Source organism: Cyprinus carpio, chromosome B5 (genome assembly GCF_018340385.1).
Source record: "Cyprinus carpio isolate SPL01 chromosome B5, ASM1834038v1, whole genome shotgun sequence".
Lineage (NCBI taxonomy): Eukaryota > Metazoa > Chordata > Actinopteri > Cypriniformes > Cyprinidae > Cyprinus > Cyprinus carpio.
Window position 1 is genome coordinate 32378135 of NC_056601.1, and position 20977 is coordinate 32399111.

At 33.1% G+C, this 20977-nt stretch overlaps 2 protein-coding genes across 11 annotated transcripts in view; both read left to right on the forward strand.

Annotated features, from left to right (window-relative positions):
- LOC109082025 (PDZ and LIM domain protein 5-like) overlaps positions 1-1714 on the forward strand; it is a 48410-nt gene extending 46696 nt beyond the window's left edge. For all 9 annotated transcript variants that reach the window (XM_042723173.1, XM_042723172.1, XM_042723174.1 and 6 more), the window contains one exon: positions 81-1714. In XM_042723173.1, the coding sequence (XP_042579107.1) occupies positions 81-170 (90 nt within the window). In that variant the 3' untranslated portion in view covers positions 171-1714. The remainder of the gene's footprint in view (positions 1-80) is intronic.
- Positions 1715-3534: 1820 nt separating this feature from the next.
- Positions 3535-20977, forward strand: part of LOC109080955 (bone morphogenetic protein receptor type-1B-like) — a 48411-nt gene continuing 30968 nt past the window's right edge. The window contains exons 1-3 of one of the 2 annotated variants that reach the window (XM_042723181.1): positions 3535-3663; positions 7877-7933; positions 15389-15455. The gene's annotated coding sequence lies outside the window, so the exon portion shown is untranslated. The remainder of the gene's footprint in view (positions 3664-7876; positions 7934-15388; positions 15456-20977) is intronic. The other variant, XM_042723182.1, reaches the window with a different exon arrangement.

Consider the following 20977-nt stretch of genomic DNA (forward strand, 5'->3'; position numbering starts at 1 on the left):
AGTGTGTGTTCAGGCTCAGCTGAGAGTGTGTATGTGTTCACTGAGGGCTGTGTGATGAATGTCCGTTATGTTCTCTTCAGGTGTGCAGCGCCAGTCTGGAGGGTCAGGCCTTCTTCTCCAAAAAGGACAAACCGCTTTGCAAGAAACACGCTCACACTCTCAAAATATAAATGCAAAATGAAAACAACTGTTGAAGTATAAGAAAAAAAATAAATAACACATATTTACAAAGATATAGATGACACATACTCAAAGGAAAAGCAATTCTGATGTGGTTTAAATGAAGGATGATCTGTTAGAAGATAAAATAAGATATTCTAAAGAATGTGTGTAACCAAACAGTTGCTGGTCCCCATTGACTTCCATATTATGGGGAAAAAAACCATGGAAGTCAATGGGGACCATCAAATGTTGCCAACATTCTTCAGAATATCTTTTGTGTTCAACAGAAGAAAGAAACTGGATTGGAACTTGTGGTTGAGTAAGGTTAGAGATTTTTATGTTTGGATAAAGAACTATCCCTTTAATTTCCTCACTTCAGCAAAAAATATGTATTATTTAATTAAATAAGGACCAAACAATTGGAATGAGAAAATTCTGAAGAAATTCACATTAGTTTATCTGAGATAAAACACTGCAGTGAGGAAGCGCATAGCATCCTGCTTCCTTTGACAAAAACCAATAGGATTTTTCCATTGGATTTTGATTATTGGAGAAATCAAGCGCAGTGACTAACCAAAGTTTAGGATTCTTACATGTTTATTCAAGATGATCTTCACAAATAAACACAACCTTTAAAAGGCCTAAACAAAGTCACCAGAAGTAGGCAACTAAACAAAGGCTATAAATGAATTATAAACGGTCACATTATGTTTCCAAAAACTCTTTCAGTATTTATTTAAAACTAGAAAGTATTATTATAAACACAATAAGGCTGTGAAAGCAGACTAGAGACTAGATGAGTTTTTTGATGTCCCTGACAAGCTCTGCAGTCCCATTTAGCCACTTTTTCTTTATGTAAGACCCATACATAAAAGGTTCAAATAATCACAAGTGGGGTATTACTGATGTATTTTATGTTGTAGAATAAAATGTGAAAATATCTTGAGCTATCTTGAGATATCTTATGTTAAACACAGACCTTATTTCAGACACAACAGAATGATGGAACTGTAAGTGCAAAATAGCAAACTCACTTCCAGGTTTAAAGACTCATTCTTGCAGTGCTCTATTGCCAAAATATTACGTTGTCACACACTTATATAGCAAACTTCACAACATACGATGATGCCATCTGAGAGGTATGATAAGAAATAAATAAGTAACATACTGAACAAGGAAATGAAAACTCTGAAATGAAGAGCTGTTCTTAAAGGAATTATGCAATCAGAAATGAAATGTACACATAAGAAATTTACAGCAGAATATGGACTCATTTTATTTTCATTTTCACAGCCTTTTCCAAATCACACATTTTGTGTTTCACAGTAGATTATATGCATTTGTAAACGTGAAGGGAAGTGTATTTATTTCTATGCGATAGTGGGCAACTCTGCTTTTACTCTATCGTGTGAAATGCTTGTTTTAATGCCTGTTTTATCTATTTTATATGTATTAGAGTTGCACTTTCAACAGTTTCTGTTTTTGTAAAACTTTAAAAACTCCTGTTTGCTTTATACAAGTTTTAATAAAAATCAAATGCCAACACTGATGTCCCCTCAATTTCAATCTTTGACCTCTTATTTACCTCCAATTATTAAAATTTACATGGAAAATTTGTTTGGGGAACTATGGAATTCCTTTTTTTTTTTTTACCTTTCGGATTTTCAAGAAGGTTTTTTTTTTCTTGGAAAAAGGGTGAAAATAAGTAACAAGGGCTGTATTTTCAATTTTATAGGCTATAGGTTTACAGATCCACACACTGATAAATAAATAAGTCTCAAACTGAGAGTCAGTTCTTCCATATTGTACCTTTTAAGGACATTTTCCATCCGAGGCAGCATCAATATTACTCATATTTGGTGTTAGTCATTTAAGCAAACTCTTAAATGCAAAAAGTGTATTCATCCTGATGCATTTGTGCTCCAGACATGAATGACTCCTCATGCTTCTGATTCAGGAGAGGTGTGCTGCTACTTTACTGAGATCAAACCTAAAAACAGATTTATGAATTGAGTCATATCTGTCGATCAAAATAGCATAGACTTGAGGATAGAGGACTCTTTTGGGCTAGTAAGCCACCGCCACAACACCTTAGCAACTAAAAGTTTAGCGTCAAAGTGAAGCGTTGTGTGTGTTTCTCTCTCTCAGGTGAGTGGTTTGGCTGTAATGGCGTAACTCACACCAGCACATGAGCTCAGGGGTCGTGACCTCTGCCCAACACATGAATGAGACATTCACTCCGGCCACAAAGAACACCTTCTCTCACTTTCTGTCTTTTCTCCTCATCCTCTCTCTTCACACTAGTCTGAGGGGGGTGGCTCAATTCATCTGAAGATATGAACTGCTTAACTGACCAAATTATTTTAGTTATTAAAAATTTTTGATAGTATGTGCAATATAAATTGTCCAAGTTCAGTAATGGTATCATAGGGTAGTCCTGCACTGATTTGTACAGTGGTCCTCTTTGTTAACTATATATGTCTCATAGTATTTACATAGTACTGTGAGGTACGTCAGAGAATACCATGGTATTCCAAGAGTATCTCATGGCATTGCCTTTGTGGTGGTACTTTTTTGAATAGTGGGGCATATTGTCACAAGTTGTGATGTTGTTTATTGACAATGATTTATGAGGAATAAAGTAGAATTACACCATATGCAGGGTTATTAATAAAAACTAAAACCAAAATAAAAAAAAACAAACAAAAAAACATTTTTGTTGCTTGAAATAAAATAAATGTTAACTAAAATATGCACATTTACAAATATTTTACTTCAGCCAGTGGCCAAGGCAACATCATTCTCATTTTTGTTTAGTTTAACTTGAAGTACTAAATGACTAAAACTAAATAAACTAATAAATAAAAATAGATAAAAACTATATTGACATAATAATAATACTATAAAAACTTAAAAAACACAATAATATTGCTTTAACTAAAATGAAGGTGGAAACAAAAAATAAAAAAATCTAATTCAAAATAGTAACAAAAACTCTGATAATAAAATAACTATATATAATATAACAAAATAAAATAAATAAATAAATATATATAAAGTAAAGCAGTCCAAAACTTTCTGTTTAAAATGTTTAATTGGCTATTTATTTATTATTTATTTATTTAATTTAGTAACATTAGAATCATAAATCAAGTCATAATGGAAAATGTCTACTATTATTTAATAAATTGCAATAATTGTTTACAATAATTGTATTTTAATAAACTAAATATGTGAACTACCCTTGTTTAGGAAGTTAATCGTTGTTTGCATGTATTTATTTATTTAGGTTCCTAAATCACCTGACTAAGCCACTTGTCTATGTGGTTGAGTTTGTCTGTCAGCGTGCGCGCGCCGCCGGTAGTCGGTGTCGTGGAGTTCCCGCGCGTCTCGCGCTGCTGATGTTGACGAACGCTGAAGAACTGACACATCATTCACACGGACTCGCGCAGCCTCTGGAGCTTTCAGCAAGAAATCACGGAGACTTGGACTTCAGAACGGGTAAGAATCCAGTCAGTCCCGTCTTGTTACCGGAGAGAAGTGATTCGTGGTATATCTGCTCTTTTAACAGAACTGCGATTGATTTCAGTGAATTGTAACGTTTAATCGGTGCGTTGTGATGACGGTTCGTAGACTAACGTTAGCTCTTTGGATTTCACTCTAACGTTACATTGTTACAAACATTTACCATGGTAAATATCCACCGAAATAAGTTCCTATCTTACTGTATATCCCAAAGAGAGCATATTAAGGAGATCTATTAATACTATAACTACGGTATATGTGATGTTTAGTCTAGTAGTTGCTAACTGTAGTTATTGTGGTATTTTAGGATAAACCTTACATGATTGTTATACTGGACAGGTTTTCATGAAACCAACACTTTTCACAGTTTGTGTCTTTAGACCTGTTTACAACATGATTCAGTAAAACCAATTTACTACCATGTTTTTGTCGAAAGTACCATATTCTTTGAATTACTTTGCAAAGTACGACTATAGCATATAAAAATGGTAACTTAAATATTCAGTAGCCTACCATGTTGTGTATCACAGTACCATGGTATTAATATCTGGTACATCATTGTAGTATTGCAGCACAGCACTTATTTGTTAGGGAAATAATTGAATATCATCTCCTTGTCATATGCTTTTGGACAGTTTGTATTGTGATGTTTTGGAGTTACACTTTAAAGTAACATTAAAAAGCTGAAGTGTGTCACTGCTGTCATTATGACAATGCAGCACCATAAACCCTAAATTGACGGTTATTTAAACCATTTTTACACTGTCAAAATGAAGCAGAAAGAAGAATGTAAGTAGCTACTTTAACAAAAGTATAAGCTTGGAGGCAGGACTATCTGTTTGCTTGACCAGTAGCAGTTGTTCATGGGAAACTTGTTCGAAAACAGGCAGTATATTATTTGAAGCTGTAAAGCTATGTAATTTTTAGTCATTTTATGGTTTTGTTGCATTGTCATTGAGACAAAGTTTTAAAATCAGATGTAACTTTACACAAAAAAGTACATTTATTTTTTATTAAATTTTTAGTAACCTTGTGTTAACATGTATATAGTTAGCTTTTTGTGGCTGTATTATTGAAGCATGTGTATGGCCATGTTCACTTACACAGTAAGTGCCTCACTGTAACCCAGATTTGTAGGGACAAGAAGTGGAAATAAATTTTTTGTGGTAATCAACAATATGCCAAAAATGCTGTCGATTCAGCTCAGCTTGAACCGCTAAAACCAGAATATTCCTTTAACACACTGGATAGGTTCGCACTGCTGATTTGGTCGTGATATAGGGTGTTCAGCACACGTCTGCTGGGAATATGATACAGCGACACAAACTTTTAACTGCTCTGATAAGGAGTTAACTCACACTATCTTGATAGCCTCCACTCTTTCAGCACTTAGAGGGTAATCCCAACAGGACCGACTTTCTGTCAGGATAATGGAGGAATCAGAGTGTTTGTGTCCATTAGCTGCTTGATTTTTGACTTTTATGAACCATCTGCTCCATGAACACAAGAATCAGTTGTTGACTGAAGCACAGTTCACACAATGTCTTCAGTGTTTAGCAAAGTCACTATAGCTTGATTTCACTGTGTTGCATATCCATTTGTATATTTTTGTGATTACCTTTAGAGTACATCAAAATATAGTATACTAGATGAATTGGTATGGGTTTAAATATGTGAGAACAGCATATTTTTTATTATATCTTTATTATAATAGTATAATCAGATTTTTCTAAAAAAGTTTTAAGCTCAACTTTATCTTAGTTAACGGAAATTATTTGTAATAGTTTCAGTCTTAGTTAACAATAACAACATCAGCTGGACAGAATTCAGCAGAATTTATAGGTCTCAAGATGCATTTTAAAGATATTTTTAACTTGAGATGGACCTAAAGTGGTGCAAGGCACAAATAAACAAACAACGGGAGATGCGACATAACATCCAAATGTCTGTTTGCAAACATAGACCAGCATTTCATAAAATGCAGACTGAATCGAACATAGTGCACAGTAATTATCTTAAAATGTATTGTTAAAATTGATGCATTTGTTAAAAAAATATGGCTATAGTGGCGATGCTTTAATTATTTAAAGACAGTATCTCTGATAACACACTGAAATCTCCATTAAAGAAGTTTTCTTTACAGTCATGACTGTTGCTATAAATATTTAACCTATAACATGAATAAATAAAATTCAAAGAATCCTAACTAACTATAATCAGGTGCACGCTATTGTTGTTTTTTAGGTTATGTGTTGTGCAGTAGCATTTTACAACAGTAACATCTTCGTTGTGTGTGATATCAAAACAAGTTCACTAATATGACTGTAGGTCCAATGTCACGGTTGAACAGAGAGTGAGAGACCTGAAACTATGTGAGCTTACACACACACACACACACACACACACACACACACACACACACACACACACACACACACACACACACACACACACACACACACACACACAGGCACTAATCAGGTCCAGCTGTGTGTCAGTGTGTGTTATGTGGAGTTCACGTTGGAGAGTGTGTGACCATATGGCATAAAGCGTCCAATTCTTACCTCACCCCCCACCTTCCATCATGGGACTAGGCAGGAAAGACTCAACAACCAGCCAGAGTCGAACAGCAGATGTGAGTGTGTGTATGAGAGAGAGCGATGGAATGTGTGAGTAGTAGTACACCCCATCTACAGCGCAAGTCGACAAAACTAGAACACTTATAATCAACATGAAATCAAAATTTCATAACTTGCTCTTCCTGTGATATAACTCACTTGATGTCTGTGATTCAACTCTGACTTTTCACAATCCAATCAAAAACTAATGCTTATAATCAAGATCCATCTTATATTTTTTCTTGTTCAATAAGCAGTTATTTTAGTATCATTTATATACTATTATATTGTTTATTCATTTTTAAGTAGCTTTAATTTTTCTATTTTCAGTTTTCATTTAAATTTTAGTTATGCGCTTTTGTTATTTTTATTTTCTTTTTAAAATATTCTATATTGTGCAATTATTTTTATTTTAAATAATAATTTTATTTTTAAAGAACATTTCATTATTTAAAATATCATTTGTTTTAACAATTTTAATACTTCAACTTACTTATTTCACATAGTTGCCAAAACAGCTTTCTGATTTTTAAGTTTTTCAAGTTCTTCATTTAATATTTTATTTTATTTTATTTTATTTTATTTTATTTTATTTTATTTTATTTTATTTTATTTTATTTTATTTTATTTTAACTAAAATTAAAATTGATGGAAACAATTTTTTTTATTGTTAATTAAAACTAACAACACTGTCGCTAAGCCATTTTACTTGGAAATGTATGCGGTCAATATTGGCAATACTTTCATTTCTTGCCGACTTTAAGTATATATTTATATTTAAAGGAAAAACTATTATGGAAGACTAGTTTTAGTAATTTTGTAATTTTCTGTATCGCTTTATTTTGTTTCAGTTTTGGTACTCAAGGCAGTTTTTATCATTTTCAAGTTCAGTCCAAGTTTTAAATTTAATATTTATATTTTATTTTACTGCAGCTTTAATTTAGTTACCAAAAATTATTTTTAATAGTTTTAGTTAACAATTACATCTCTGCAAAGCTGTCTGAAGTGCAAGTGTGCAAACTCGTCAAAAATGTGCCTGTTTGAATCATAAAGTTGTCTACACTGCAAGCGTGCCAAATCAGAAAAAAATAGAACACTCTCATTACAATCAACAAAGCTCACTTGCACTTGTGCCAGTGTGCAAAGTCAACAAAACTAGCATGCTTGTGATGTATAGACACTTATGCTTGGGTGCTTATATTTATTTATATATTTCTTAGATTTTTCACTTCCTTTAGGTTTCGAATGCTTATATGACTAGCTGAGTATAATACAGACATGCTGTGTGTATTTAAGTGTGTGGTTGTGTATGTGTGTGTGTGACTCAAAGGGAGTCTCTGTTTGAGCTCCATTGGTCTCAACCCCGCCCTGACACTACTGCTCATATTAATACACACACATTAATGTTTATGTGATGTTGCTTGCATCATTTGACTTGAGAAGTGTCAGACTCTAAAGTTCAGTATTTATTGGAGTGTTATGTGCTAGTGTTCGTATTATGATCGTTTAATATATAGTGAAAGCTGTGTGGATTTGGGTGTATTTGATTGTTTGTTTTTTTCTCTTCACAGGTGATCTGTATTCTGATTGGCTGCAGGTTGGTTATGGAGCGTCCTTATATCAGAAAGGTGAGTATTATTGATTCTACTTTAGATTGATTATGACTCATGGGGCCTAAAGATACAGTTTCTGACCGATAATAATGCTGAGAAGTAGGCGAGGAATGTTTTGTACAAACAAGGCTATAAGTATGATTCTCTCCCAGTACAATACATTGAACACACATCCAGAGCTCAACTCTTAAGAATTTTTAACATTTTTATACACCCAGCCAAACTTTCAACTGGTCCCACCACAAAAATAAATAAATTAGGAAAAAATCATTATTATTATTTTTTAATAATAGTAATAATAATCAATTTAATAATAATTTGTAATTTATAATTATTTATTAATACATTTTAGATATCAGTACAATTCTTGAGTCTAAATTTAAAACCACAGCACAAAACTACTAGTCTAATGTAATGTTTGAACATTATTAAAGACAATTGTCAAAAATAAGACAAAATAAAGCAATTACACAAATAAATACAATAGAATAGAAGATACAGATTAAAAAAACTGCTTTGTGATGATGCAGGGCCATGCCTAGTGACAATTGCATAAAATCTACCTGGATATATGAGATTTATATTTTATATTTATTTATATAAAGTTTTATTTTTTATTTTTGTGATTTATAGCTCATGCAAAGTCAACTGGAAATTAATAAAATAATAAAATGCCACAGACATTTTTAGAATAAATACGAATCGTTCTAGTTGTTCAAATCTTAAACATAAAATATTCCATGGAACAGTAACTGTAAGTAAAATTATTTGAAAAAATCCTTGTTCTAAATCCTTAGCATGTAAATCATAAAGGACTGAATAAGGTCAACTTTATTGAATTTATTTACTCATCCTCATCTCGTTTCAAAGCTGTACTACTTTTCTTCTGTGGAACACAAAAGAAGATATTTAGAAAATTTTCTAAGTGTTTCTTTTGTCTGTACTATGAGTCTGAACCACAACATTCTTCAAAATATCTTATTTTGTGTTCTGCAGAAAAAAAGAAATTTGCACAAGTTCAGAATGGCATCTCAGTTTACTGTTTGTCTAAACTGTCACCTATAAGAAACAATTGAGATATCAATGAGCTCTCAAGCATGTTTTTTCTTTCCTATGGGATCAACCGTTGTTCTGCAGGAACTTCCCAGGAGCTTTCTTGAACCCCAGTTGACAAAGCTTCAGATTTAAAGCATTTGAGAGCATGAGATCTCCAGTCCGAAAGTTTAGAGAGTCTATAAAGGCTTCATGTTCATCTGAGTGATTTATCATGCGGGAAATAATGTTATCACGGTTCATTCCTCAGTTAATATACGATCACACACACCTCCCATTGACCCAGGTGTGTGTGTGTGTATAAGTGAGTGACAGATAGATTGCTGGTGCCTGCAGGGCTGATATTATCACTTGCTGAAAAGAGATCTAGATCAAGAGGAAATTGAGCCATTTAAATCCCAGGAGCGCTTTATGATTAATGGCTGTCAGATATTATACTGTCTCTCTCTGAAAAGATCTGGCAACCAGCCGAATAAAACACCACACACACTCATAAAAGTCAGTAATTTTTTCATTGTCCAAAAGCCAAATACCCTCTGCAATCCACCCACTACGGGTGGGCGGTGTGACTCAAATCTTATATCATGGTACAGTATGAGTAATTTTATGTGACGGTAGCAGTCTGTATCAGTTTTTTGTTTCTGTGTGTGGAAAAAGTGGTTTATATATTAAATAACATATAAACCATGTAGTAATATCTATTTTTGGATACTTTAGAAGCAAAAGCTTACTTGATTTTTTTTTCTCTATTTAAATGAAAAGGTGATTATTCATAAAAAAAAGTTAAGTGTCACATTATATAACGAAACAATATAATAAAATATTATGCATTGTAAATTAGATAGTTCTGACTATAAATGTGAATTACATGTTTTAGGTTATGCAGTCATTATATGCATTGCCTGTGACCTCTATAATAATGTGTCAAAGTGCAACTAAACTGTGCTTTTCATGTTTCTTTGATGTGTAAATAATGTAAAGCAGTTCTGTTCACTCATAGCTGTCTAAATACTGTCTTCTGTGGTATAACAATAAAACGAAATGACACATTTCTACCGCTGCACGTAATATACTGTAAAACCGACCAACTCTATGACCCACAAACCCATTTTCACTCTTTAAAGAGAAAGATGAAAGAAAGAAAGGAAATCTAGACATGACTAGCTTTTGTAATGTACGTGCTCCTGAGAGCATACATTTCCTGATTATGAGATTAGCACCTTTAACTGAAATGAGGAAGCATATTTAATTAAGTGTGTGTGTGCATGTATATATTTTTGCAGATTTCTATAAATGCAGTATTTTTTTTTTACATTTGATTCATCAAACAATCCTGAAAAGAATTATGGTTTCCACAACAAACAGCACAACTGTTTATCACTGATAATAATCAGAAATGTTTCTTGAGCAGCAAATCAGCACATTAGAATGATGTGACACTGAAGACTCGAATAATGATGCTGAAAATTCAGCTTTATTCACAGTAATAAATTACATTTTAAAATTTATTTAAATAGAAAACTATTACTTTCATTTTAATAAATAATTCTCAATATTACTGTTTTCACAAATTAAGCCTTTGCAGCCTTTGTGAGTCTTAGTGAGCATAAAAGACTTTAAAAAATCTTACAGACCCCAAACTTTATATATACTTAACACCCTAGTATCATAGCAGTGAGTTTAGCACAGGTAAGCACCAGTCACGTTTGCTGCAGAAACTGTAATCTAGTTATCACATGGGACATTACGCAGATGCCCTGCTGTGCTCTTATATGTTCGTGATTGGCTATTAAGATTGATTTACATCCTTTCCGGTTTGCCACACCCCCACTCCAGTGCTCACGTCTGTTAAAGTGCTTATGCTAGTGGAATTTCATTACTTCCTGTCTCAGTGGCTGGACTGGTGATCAATGCTGTATGTGTGTCTGCTCATGTATGCACTTAGAAACTTATAGACTGCTGACGGATAACCCTCGCATAACCCATTTATCATGCATCCCTGAGCTGCAGTATATATCCATTTCACATGCACAGCCGCTCGCTTGTGTGTCAAACAGGGAGACTGCTGGTGCTGCCTCCATCTGATAAAGTTTCTGCATCTCTTTTGTCTACCTCAAGCTCATTGTGTTCTCATTAAAATGTGGTGTGATTATGATGGGGAACAGCGAAATACAGGTGAAACCCATGTGAGAGGCTGATCACCCTGTAAATGCAATAATGTGCACCTTTCATGCTTATAACTGGTCAAAAAAAGGTCAAAATGGCCAGGTTAAGAGTTAAAAACTCTAAATCTGTTATGAATATTCCTGGTTTAATGTAAGTTATGTTCAATTGACAGCATTTCTCTTGTTTTTTCTAAAAAAAAAAATCAAGGTTATGGCAAGACATTTACAAAGGAAGAGAATGTGGCTAATTTTAGTTATGTTTAGTATCAGAAATGTTTAGTGTTACAAAAAAATCGCTTCCTTATGTATATTCATGTTAAAATGTATATTGTTTTATGCCTTGTGGTTATACTATTGAAACTGTAAATATTTGGCCACACCTTTTTTTTAAAATATTTTTTTTGTGGTAATGAACTCCGAATATTTTTTAATATTGTTATACAAAATAAGTTCTCATTTAATTAGTTTACAATATGACCATGTTTTAAGTCGTAAAAACAGAATATATACTGTATGTCAGAGATCATACAAACCTCTAATAATGCTGTTCTGATTGGCTGACTTAGCAATTTTTTGCCATCCTGCTCTTTAGATAGATGAACCCATATCGATGTACTAGTTTGTAGCTTGTAATAGGCAGATATGTTAGTGGTGTTGTGGAGCTTTGCTGATGGCTTCTATTGTTCTGAAGTATCTACCCGAACAATAGCAGCTTTCATCAGAGCGAATGTTGTTCTGTGTGTGTTAAAGCTCAACGTGAAAGAAGAGATGCGACACCTTCAGTGACTCGCACTGAAATAGATATGTCTGTGACACACACACAAACACACACACACACACACACACACACACACACACACACACACACACACACACACACACACACACACACACACACACACACACACACACACACACACACACACACACTTCGGGACTTCTGAGGGAATCCTTGGAGTTTCCTAGGTGACTGTTGTTCTGGTGCTAAGGATTAGAACGCGTCATCAGACGGATTTGAGTCTGAAGTGTGTCTGATTTGAGGCACTATCAGATTCACCTCGCTCTCAGGACGGTTTATCTGGAGATGTGGTCTTGTGGTGAACCGTCGGGAGCTGTTGAGCTGTCTTACGGTTTGAACAGGTTCTCTGTGATTTTGCTTTCCGTGCCAGACGTCCTTCTCAATGAGGGTCTTTGTGCCTTGCTGCTAATTTTAGCTCCGGAATATTTTACACAACTGCCAAACGGGACGGCCGTAAAAGCCAGTGCACTGTGAAGTCTTTCCCCTGTGGTTCAGCATGGCTGAAGTGTGTGTGTGTGTTTTCCCCTTTCCTCTAGAGTGTTAACAGACACACCTTGTTCTGTGCTGTGTATTCTTTTGCGATTAAACTCGGTGGATGATAAAATAAGCCAAAAAATTCCCACAGACGTTGAAGCAGTGCTTGTTTAAAAGTTTTTATACATGGCTGATTTGCTGTACTATTCAGAGCTGCAGGTTTGCACAGTAACAGCTGGCAGAGTCATGAGTAGAATTATGGGTAATTGCGAATGTGCACCTGTTTGAAATGCTCGCCACTAAAAAGCATCAGAAAATTACATGAATTGGGAGATTTGCATTGTCTTTTCCTTTGTCAAATTCCTTATCAATACAAAAAAAAATAAAAAATATGCCACAAGTGTCCTTTTCGTGCTTCATTGCATTTCCATTGTAAATTTGTTCCATATTAAAGATACATCTAATAGCCTATACAGCTATTATATAGATCAGTCATTTATATAGATCAGATTATTTGGTCGATTAGGTCACACTTAAAACTGTCTGAATGTCATAGCATTATATATAAAATATCAACCCAAGTGTCCTGTTTTAAAAAAAATATATAATACTATTTTTTCATCAAAGTAAGTGTCATTTATAAAAACAGATATTATGATATTTAGTATTAAAAGGTGTAATGTATTTTAAGGTTATTATGATCTTGTATCAGAGCATATTAAAAATTTTTTGTATTGTATGTATGTATACTTTATATTTATTTTGTTTCAAAGCAGATGTCATTTTAAAAAAATATTTTAATGATATTGTTAAAATATCAGATCAGATCAGGTGTCATTTATTTAAAAAACTTTTTTTTTACAGTATTTGTATTTTTTATATCAAAGCAAATGTCATTCATCTTTTAAAAAATATATTTTTATGCTTTGTATCAAATCAGGTGTCATATATATATATATATATCTATATATATATATATATATATATATATATAAATTAATTAATTAAAAAATATATAGCAAGTGTAATTTATTTGAAAAATATATTTCTTTATTATATATTATATTTATTCTTTAAAGTTTTTTTCTCCTTATGCATTGACATTTAGGTATTTTTAACGATTTAAGTGTTGAAATACTTTGTGGTGCCAAATGTGTATATTGACAAACAGCAGTAAATTCAGTGTGTGTGAGATGTGTGAGACAAAGCTGTGAATGTACAAAAAATATTTGTTTTTGCCCTACACTTTATAACCCAGATTGAATTAGAGCTAATGTCTCTAACTCATTTAGAACCACCCATACCCCCCCCCCCCACTTACTCACTCTCTTTCTCAGTATGAAAGGCATGTCTTTCACAGATTCGATTACATTGACTGACTTGTGACTGGTGCTGATGTGGTTGTGTCTGATGTCTTGTGTTTCGCATTAGATGTTTTCCGTATCTGATTGGTGAAAACATGCAGTGACATGACATCTGAAATCAACAGCATCAGGCAGCTAATAATCAGCCAATAACCCTTTAACGGTTTTCTCAGCCGATTGTGTGGTAGCCTTAGTTTGGTAGAAGATTTGACTCTCTTTCTGAACCATGATATTCAAATCTCCAACCTTGGTTGATTTTAGCAGGAAACCCTCTGGATGTTTAAAGATACTGAACTTTATGTTGAAGGGAGAGTAGAAGCCAAAAAAAATTATTTCAATGTCAATTTTTTTTTGTGTGTGTGTAACATAAACCAATTATAGGAATGAATTAACGCTGATTGTTAAATAATTAAAAAATCAAAATCCTTTATGAGAGATCACACATATTTATATTTTATAAAATGTAAAAAGTTTTTTGTAGATTTTTCTTAAATAGGAAATATAGATTACTAGTTTATTTCTATATAATATAATGATTATTTTTGTAGATTTTACTTCAAAAGTAATAACTTACATAATTACAGGAAATCTAGCTATATAAAACTTGGTGTCATAGTGCTGGGGTGGTTGCTATTCCAAAAGCATTTATTTAAAAAAAAAATATAATGACATTGTATAAAAGCAGGTGTCATTCAAATTATATTTTGTGTAATCATATGCAATAATATTAAAACATTTTCAAATGTGACTTAAATTTCCATGTACTTTATAGAGCAATTTGGAGTTGACCTCAAAGTTACGTCACATGCAGCTGCATGCGCATTGTGGTGGCAGAAAAACACTGGGAACAAATAGAGGCAAGTGGGTTAAATTCATGGAATAAGAGAAAAAATTTATTGTTGTGTCTTTGGATGTCAGAATCAGAATGCAAATAATTTTTATATAATACTATCGTCAAAGATGCCATTTGTAGCTAAACGCAGACGTTTAAATTAGATTTAAACGTTAGATCTATATAATATTCACATAGGGGGCATATGGTATTAGCCCTACAGTTAAAGCATGAAATACTATTTAAACATATAACATTTACATAACATTTACCTATTTTATTTATATTTATTTATAACTCACAATTCTGACTTTTTTTCTTGCAAATGCAAATTCCTCAATTCTGAGGAAAAAAAGCTAGAAGTGTGGGATTATGATTCTGAGCCGAGGGAAAAAGTGAATGACGAGTTGATTCACCAGATATAATCTTGGAATATAAAGAAAAAATCAGAATTTTGAAATATAAGCTCAAAATGTCCTTTTTTATTCCATGGATTGCATAGACTGCTACGTTAAAACTGGCATTTTTTGCCACCAGATAGGCTCCGCCCACGAAAAAACGTCATCAATGTTTGCAAACACTGAAATTGGTCTATAGGACCAAATATAAACTTTTCTGTTCCGAGCCAAATATTTTCTAGTTTTCTAGTGTGACAGATTTTTCTGTTTTATTGTCCGTAGATCAGACGGTACATGACGTTACATGCTGAAGTTTAATATTTGTTCAAATAGTGTTTCTTGCCTTTGTAAATGTAAAACAGCATTAATTTATGTGTTTCTACAGATTTCCATCACTCAAGATTCAGTGGTTCATGGGAGCTAATGCATGTAGGCCAGCGATACGTGTGCAGGTAAACACAGTCACACACACTCAAAAGATTTACCTTACATAGATGTCAACTGCTGGTCGAGACCCTGCTGTTACCGATAGTGTTTATACCTCCGTAACGCGATCAACACGGAAGCTTTAGCTACACCATAAACCAAGGGTGCCCAATAGGTCGATTGCGATCTACCAGTTGAACGCAAATGCAATGCTGGTAGATCACGCTTTAGGTAACTGAAAAGTAATAACAAATACAAAGGTTTTAGTGAATAGAAAAGTTTGGGCTTGCAGTATTGATTTGGAGAGAATGGGGGTCTTTGAGTAAAAAAGTTGAGAACCACTGCTGTAGGTAAATGCAGGCACAGTTCTGCAGGGGTACTAAGAATTTAACATTATTATAATTATTATTTTAATTAAAATTTAAATTAATGCAATATAAAGATACATCCCAACAAGCTTTATTTATTTATTTATTTATTTTATATGTATTTTATTATTCATGTATTTATTTTTCATTTGGTAGATCTCAGTGATTATCTCATTTGAAAAGTAGATCCCCACACAAAAAAGTGTGGGCACCCCTGCCATAACCTTTATGTGTGCAAACATGCTCCGTATTAGCAGAACGAGCGGGCATAGTCTCATATCTGTAGAGAGGAAGAGAGGTCAGAGGTCATGCTCGGAGGTCTGTGAGTTGGTTTCATGTTTCAGGTGAGTGTACAGACAACAGACGGACAACACTACACACATGATACCGCTCTGAATGCCAGGCTGTGGAGGCCAGATAAAGACGGTAGTGTGAACGGGAGAGAGAGGGTCGAGTGTGGCGAGGTCTCAGCGTGATATGAGATCTGCGTCTCGTAGTCGGTGACAAGGACGCTCTATATTTGGGAGCTGAAGCACGACTGCTGACCCCTAGATCCACTCCACCACCTGCTCACACACACCGGGGTTGTGTGTCGTTGGAAACGGAGCACAACAGTTGGGTTCTGGACGTAAAATCTCATTTATTTCCCTCGTTGAGGAAGTGATTTGGGATGAGAGTGTATAAACGTTTCATGACAGATTTGTTGTGAGCATCTGAGATTGTTAACGGATGAAAATACTTCTGTAGAAACCAAAGGTCAGTTCAGTTTCAGCTACAATAGTTCATTTGCAGCCGCCCACTCCCATGGAGCATTGCAAATGACAATCAACTCAGTGTAATTGCACTGTGTATATGTTTGTAAATAATCAATGAATTTAAAACAGTAGTTTAATATTGTACTGTTTGAATAAATTACATTGTTTGCAGCGCTTCATGGGATGCCTATACACAAAAGTGCAGTATTGTATCTTTGTTTGTTGTAACATTCATGTGATACTAGCATACTACTCTTACTATTACTTTTTTCTAATCTATATATGGCAGAAATAGTAAGAACACTGTGCAATTATGCTGTTGCAACTCCAGCCAATGTCCCAAAACTTTGTTTGCGATGTGTTTGCTGCTTGCAACATATTTATGTATTGTTTAAATAAGTGTTGTTTTTTTTGTTTTTTGGTATTATTATGGTAGGTCCTGCATCTAACTAGCAGAGGCTAAGCAGACATTCAAAAAGTGTGCACACATTTGCACATTTTGACCTTTACAAATTCCCAGGCTGCTACAGTAAACACTTGGGAGTGGCTTCAAATCTTTGAATGAGTTTTAAGCATTTAGACGCAAGTAAATACGATATCATACGATAGCAATTACTTTTTTCCACACCTGTATATGGTGCAGTCTATTTCAGATATACCCGCCTTTAAATGACATGTAAAGACAAAACAAATTTGGCCCATTTACATATCACTCAAATAATCTCTTCCTGTCTGAGTGGGTGGTTAAAGTTCAGACTAAGCTAACCGATATCCACACACATGCATGCTTCAGTTCCTTATCCTTTCTCCTCTCAGTCTCTTTGCTCAATTCATCTGTCTTTCTTGTGTTCCGGGTGGGGTATTGTATGTTTTCAGAGGCAGTCGACTTTTTCACAGTGCTCTGACTCACTGATCCTAAGACAGAGGTCAAAGGTCATGTTCAGAGGTCCTGACCTCCAGTGGAATGCCTGCGTGGGGGTTGTTATCAGGATCCATTTGCATAATTGTTTTTGAGACATGCAGGTGTAAAAACAGTTGAGGTTTAAGTCCAGACTGAAACATTTTGTGGGTATGTTTATGTCATTATGTGATTTGCATAATTTATTTTGTGAAATTGGTGCATAAATGACACTATCAGTGGCTACAATAAATTCTTAGGGATTCTTAATAGTATTAATGTAAATAAACATGCTTATTTCACCTATTTTTACGTTTAAATCACCTTTGCCACTAGTAATTTAATTAAAAAGTTGTAATACAGTAGTTTAATTTTTAATAATTAATAATAATAATATTAATTATTATTATAAAAATAATAATAATTTAATAATTATTTGTTTCAGCCAATTATGAGTTGATTTATTAAATTTATTGACCATTTATCAATTTTCTGTAGAAGCTTATTTCTGCCACAGAAAAAAAAATAATAATAAAGGAAATTGTGATCTGTTTTTGTTTTTTTAATTCTCACAGTTCTGACTTTTTACATAAATTCAGAATTGCAAGATATAAATTCATAATTCTGAGAAAAAAAATTATTATAAAATATAAATTTGTTATTGTGAGGAAAAAAGTCAGAATGGTTAGAAATACTGTACCTTATACTGTCTGGGGAAAAACAAATTGTGACATGTAAAGTCAGAATTCTGAGAAAAAAGGTGATGTACACTCAGAAATTTAATAAAAAAGTAGTAAAGATGTAAAATCAGAATTCTATGAAAAAACGTCAAAATTGCAAGATATAAACTCAGAATTGTGAGATAAAAATTCAGATATCTAAGAAAAATGTTGGGAGTTGTAAACTCGCAGTTACAATTAGCATTTTAACTTTCATTTATCAAAAGCTTCCATAGTTTTCAGTCATATCAAGAAATAAATGGTTTATTAAAGTTGGCCAAAATTTTATTATTGGTGCAGCCTTAATATCCATACCAGCTCATCGTGAACGAAGCTATTTCAGGGTTCGAACCGACAACCTTTCAGTGACCATCTTGATCTTTAACAGCTATATACTGTACCACCCATATGGAAATATTTATATTTCCTTTTAGCACTTTACAAATGTCAAACATTTGCCATTTAAACACCTGACGATAACGAGGAAAAAGCAAAAATAGATCAAATAGAGTCTAAACAAACACGTTTCTGTCTTGTCATGTGTAATTGCCAATGCTTCCTCTCGCCTTGTTGTCTGTCTGTTTCTCTCTCTGTTTCGAGTTTTCTGCCCTCTGTGACCCTTTGCTTTTGTCTTCTTCATTCTTTTCCTCTAATTGGCACCTCGTTAGGGAATTCTTAATTGGAGGGATGAGCCAGGTGGCAGCGGCGCTGCGATTGCCCTCGTTAGTGTGTGAATGTGTGTGTGTTTGTCTTTGTTTAAGCAGAATAGATGTAGAGCAGCCTGCATGTGCTGATTATCTTCCATTCACCCATGTTGAACTCTAACACATTCTCCTCACGGCCCTCCGACACACTCACACACTCCCCCCGTCTCGCTGTCTGTGTGCCACTGACCATTTCCATTGATCCTAGGCAATAATAAAATGCAAAACAATAACCAATTAATGCAATTAAACACTCTTGTTATACATTTGGATAAACTTTGATTGTTTTCATGCAAAAATGGGAATTTATGTCATTATTTACTCGCTCTCAGACAGTGGTGTGCAATGGTGTCCAAGTGCATTGGACCAGTCATCATTTTGGAACTAAAATTGCTATTTTTTATTCAATTTTATGTAAAAATGTTTTCAGATTTGACAGTTTTTGCAATCAAAACATTAAACATTGAAGGTCAAGTGCATTGGATTGTGGGATACTGTATTTCTAGTATTCCTGTAGTGTGTTGTGGTTGTGTCGTTTACATTTGGTTAAATGTTGTAGGATATATAATACACAGCACACAACACACTCTATAAAATAAAAATAGTAGTATTACACCACTAACAACATTAAAAAAATTAGTCTTTACAAAAAAAAATAAATAAAGATATAAAACCCTTCAAATGATTAACTCGCTCATAAAATAGATATTAAAAGTTGAACTATGTTGCCTTATGTGCTAATAGCTCATTCATTGTTGTGAATTCAATGGCTCACTGCTAAATAGCAGAGCAGGAGACACTGGTGTGCAATGGCATGTGACCAAACGGATGATCTCAAACAGGTGTGGGGTTGCTAAGTCTCTTCAGGTCATTACACTGACCTCTGACCTTTCTCTTGCAAACCCTAGCTATTGAGGTGTTCTCTCTCTTACACACATACACACAAGATGTGTTCCAAAACATATTCAACTGACTTGATACACACAGCACACAAAAGTCTAAATCATATTATTAAATTGAATTTATTTCAATATATTAAAACTGTGTATGTAATACTTTTTAGTGTAAGAATTAAATATATAAAAATGCAATTGTTAAGTATTTTAATTGACTTTTCTGTTTGTCTGTTACTGTTTTAAAGTCAGTAATCAGTTTAAAATTTAAATTAAATGTAAATGTTAAATTAAATTAATTAAAATTTTAAATGTATTAAAACCTTGTATTTAATAATGTTTGGTATATACATGTATGTATGTATATTTAACAGTACAGGTCAAAAGTTTGGTAAACATTACGTTTATGTATGTATGTATGAAGTGTGTGTGTGTCATGTGTTTATTTGATCAAAAATATAGAAAAAATAGTAATATTGTGATATATATAGATATATCTATATCATATATAAATATATATTGTATAAACTTTTTATGTACTGTATATATAACAGTAAAATCACAAAATCACATCCAAAATAGAAGTTTTTGTTTACATAATATACAGTATGTATGTGTACTGTGTATATTTATTATGTATATATAAATACACACACACATGCATGTTTATATTTCAGAGAAATATGATATTTTTATATATTAAAAATATTTATTTATAATATAAATTATATGAATATAAAGATAGACATGTAAATACATGTATATATTTTCAAAATATATACTGTATGTATGTGTATTTATATTAAATATTAAATTATTAAAATATTAAATTTATATTAAATATACACAGAACACACATATATTTTGCAAACCAAAACTTTTATTTTGGATGCGATTAATCGTTTGACAGCACTAATATACTGTATATATATATATACACACATACATACTTACATATATATATATATACATATATATATACACACACACATATACACACACACATATATATATATATATATATATATATATATATATATATATATATATATTTATATATATATCTTTCATGGAATGTTTAATATAACCAATATATCTTTCATTACTGCCTTCAAATGCCGCCAGCACAGGCAGCCCACTGAGTTTGGAAACATAGCCGTTGTCTAGGATTAAACGGTTCATGCTTTTATTAGTTTCAGTGCTATTTAGGT